Raw genomic sequence first — 3,622 nt, forward strand, 5'->3', positions numbered from 1 at the left:
ATGGATGATCGTTTGACAAAATGTACACTTCATCTTGGATATGGTTCATTATTTCATTAACGGTACACTGGCTTGACCCAAGGCCAGTGAAGGTAGCAGTTTTCTGTTTTGTTGTTGTTGTTGTTGTTGTTGTTGTTGTTGTTGTTGTTGTTGTTGTTGTTGTTGTTGTTGTATCACTGGCGCTGATAAGCTCGCTAACATTATTATGTTGATATAGTTAGAGTTAGCGCATCTGTATTAGAGGTAAATTGAGATTAAAAGTTTAACATCAACTTCTGTTGTTACAGTTGTTGATCAGACTAAATGTAGAGAACACTTAGATATGCTTCGTTTGAGAATCAGGTGGTAATTTTTTTTTTTCCAGGGGGTGAAGTTTGTCGAGACATATTGTTCTCGATAGATGTATTGACTTTATTTGCATAGATCAGTCGTGCTGGTAGAAACACTGTTATCATAATCTTAACTTACATTTATGATAATTTAAAGATTAAAACATCATGCGTTACTGAGTAAGGAATCTATATCGTGATAGCTCCCTCTATTGTTTGCATCTTCCGCTTGACGCAAATGTCAACGGTCTCGTCATGATCTAGCTAATAATTTAGGCTCGCGCTTTGTCCTTTTCGGCATAGCTTGCCATTAGATGTAAGACAACACTGGCATCTTTGGTATAAAGTTTTGGGGCGAGTTGGTACTACATGTACTTAGTTTGAACTTTGGCCCTCTTCCTCCTCGTCCATAATCGACTGTAACGTCGGCTTCGGCTTCGGCCGCATCGCTTTCGGGGCGATCAGCTGCTGTAGAACATCTACCGATTGTCTCCTCGGAGCCAGTGAGCCGTTGTTTGTGTTCGCCCGCTTTGAGACAAGGATGAGCGTGACGTTGCCATCCGGATCAGTCGTCTGCCAGCGCTGCGGACTGATCGGTGAGCACGAGTTGGGCAGCAGCGGGACCAAGTCACCGACTTCACGGACTTTGAACTGCAGGAAAGTAGTGTTCAGCGGGCGTACACTGCACTCGTCCGGAACTCGTTTGAGTGCGAACTGGATGTCCGAGGTGTCGCGGGAGTGCGTCACAAAATAACAGAAATCGTCCTTCTGATATTCCACTTTTCGATTGAGAACCAAACTATAAAACCGCACCATATCCTCCCAGTTTTCGCTACTACTATACATCATAAATCTGAGATGTTCTTTGCCGTAATGGACTTGCCTGACCGCCCACAGAGGCATATCTTGTTCTGTTGTATAGAAGTTCTGAAAATTTGGTTCACACAAGAAGTATTTTCCTGGAACGTGCGTGTTGTGGTGGTACTTCCAGGGTTTCTTCTTGAGGTATTCCTGGGCCGAGGCTATCCTGCGGTCGTCAGAGTCCTCGTCGATATGGAGAAAGAGCATCACGGCCAGCGCGGGGATGACGTCGCGATCGACGCCGTTGCCATTGTTGAATTGTCCGTTGGGTCGGCTGCGCTCGGCGATGTTGAACATCTTAAACGAGTGGTCGAAATGCTTGACGAGTGGGTGGATGAGCTTCCGTAGCTTGATGCTCTCTCCGGGGTCAGTGACGAAGTGGAGAGTGAGTCCGTATGGGTCCTTCGCCAAGTCACCATCGTTCGACTCCTCGCCTGTGTAGCAAGAAGTGAGAAAAAAAGAAAGAACTTGATTTAATGACGTCATTTCACACAGAAGAAAATCGCGAAATCCCCTCAAATTCATTACAAAAGCTGCGATATGAAAAACACTCTCAAAATTGAGGGGGGGGGGGGGATCTCATCCTGACAATCCCGGTAAAACAAAAAAGATGTGCTTCGTAAGTACACTGACACAATTCGATAACCAGGATGGAAGGTGGACTATCGACAAAATAATGTACTTCTTGTTGTCCCAGTAGTGATAGTTAGTGATTCATGTTTGCCACAGGAAGTACTTACATGCGAATTCCACCATAAGACACTATTAGTTTTCTTAATTCTACGTCACCGTTTTGTGTGTTCATATCTTTGCAAAATTGCAGCATTCTTTTCTTTTATACCTTTCCTAATATCGTCCAGAGAGAAATTTCGCTCACCTGTGCAGCTCGTATCATTAAATTATCATAGTAATCTATATCACGTAATATTCATATTGTCATGATTAACGTCGTACAAAGGCTTGAATGTAATGACACGTGACTTACTAGAGACACTTGACCCGGAAGGAGACGACATGCCGTACTGCGGGGATGATGCCGGGTCGATTGGCATCCTGGAAAGGGAAAAACAAAAGAACATGATACAGGTTAGAAGAGATTACTGTGCGATTCAGCGTAGTTACTGGACAGATTTTTTTTGTGTGTGTGAGCAAGATATTCCAGGTTTGAGTAGGACGTATGTCGTTTTAGCATTGTATGCTTATAAGCAAGCAATCACGTGATCGACAGTTTTAACACCCCTCAGAAGGACTGGGCAATGAAGATGAAATGCCTTTGCTAGGGGGTACGATAGTTGCAGCCGGGGACTCGAACCAGGAACATCCTGATTGATAATGCGTCTTCTGGTCCACTATGGGCTCCAACAGCTTCTCTATACATGCATACTCATAAAAAAATCGGTTGCACGATCCAGTGTTTTTTATTCTGGTAGATACAATTCAATTGTTTATTTATTTCCCTCAAGAAAAGAATACATGATACAAAGTGGTGCATGTGTCAATTGGACTTTCATCAAGTTGGGAAGGACATATCATTGAACATAATACAAAATAAATGCACGAATGGTATTTATAGCGAAAAAAGAGAGGAACAAAGCACACTTTGGCAATGTATCAAAAAAATAAGACGCAATCACAACGATGGGAAAGGGTGTTCCGTTAAAAAGCTAAGTTTGTGGGACGTACGTGGAACACTCAAAGAAAACAAATATATAGCAACACCAATAAACCAATATAATGTGTATCTGCTGAATTTATCTATGTTCCATCGTACATTTGCTCTTTAGATGCTGATAATACAAGCATCCTATTCTCGTAGATAGACAGAAAGACTTTTTAATCATACAGCTGAACTGCGAGACAATACTCAACCACTGTATATAAGAAAAAAAAAGTTCAGTAAATGTTGTTGGCAAATCATGTGTGATGTTCATGACACAATTGTTCACGCTGACACAATTACGTGTTTTCCTTTATTTTACCGCATGATTTCGCTGCGAGGTGAGCATCGCAGGTGGAATTCACGTCGAACCTCGGTCAAATTTGGACGAAAAACTTTAAGCCACTCCATCTCCGGCTGGTCAAGCCCTGTTTAGTTAGGATGACCCACACAAGAACAGGTCGAATCTCTACACGATGAGTATAGTCTCTTTCAGACACTCCATTCGAGGGCACAAATAGTTCATGGTCATTAACTCGGACATTATCAAAGCCGACTTGTTTAATTACAATATACACAGAACTTCGAAGTTGTGGTCGGTAGAGGAGTACTTTCAGCTATACATGCATCCTGACAATTTGGACTGAGCCGACATGTTGGTGTTGTTTTTTTTTGATAAAAGCCCGGCGCCATAGAAAACAACATCAAGCAAATAAAATAACGTTGATATGTCTATGAGTAACGAATCCTTAAAACAGCCAAGTTCAGACGATAT

General features: G+C 42.2%; 1 protein-coding gene across 1 annotated transcript in view; it reads right to left on the minus strand.

Moving 5' to 3' along the window:
* Positions 1-704: 704 nt before the first annotated feature.
* The window catches only part of LOC139709525 (protein FAM124A-like), a 16,114-nt gene continuing 13,196 nt past the window's right edge, over positions 705-3,622 (minus strand). Inside the window, exons 2-3 of the mRNA XM_071621487.1 lie at positions 2,176-2,243; positions 705-1,624 (exon numbers count right to left, since the gene is read on the minus strand). Of these exons, the coding sequence (XP_071477588.1) occupies positions 705-1,624; positions 2,176-2,243 (988 nt within the window). The remainder of the gene's footprint in view (positions 1,625-2,175; positions 2,244-3,622) is intronic.

This window comes from Diadema antillarum, unplaced genomic scaffold (genome assembly GCF_040938485.1).
Source record: "Diadema antillarum isolate AM-2024a unplaced genomic scaffold, OU_Dant_1.0 scf00000038, whole genome shotgun sequence".
Lineage (NCBI taxonomy): Eukaryota > Metazoa > Echinodermata > Echinoidea > Diadematoida > Diadematidae > Diadema > Diadema antillarum.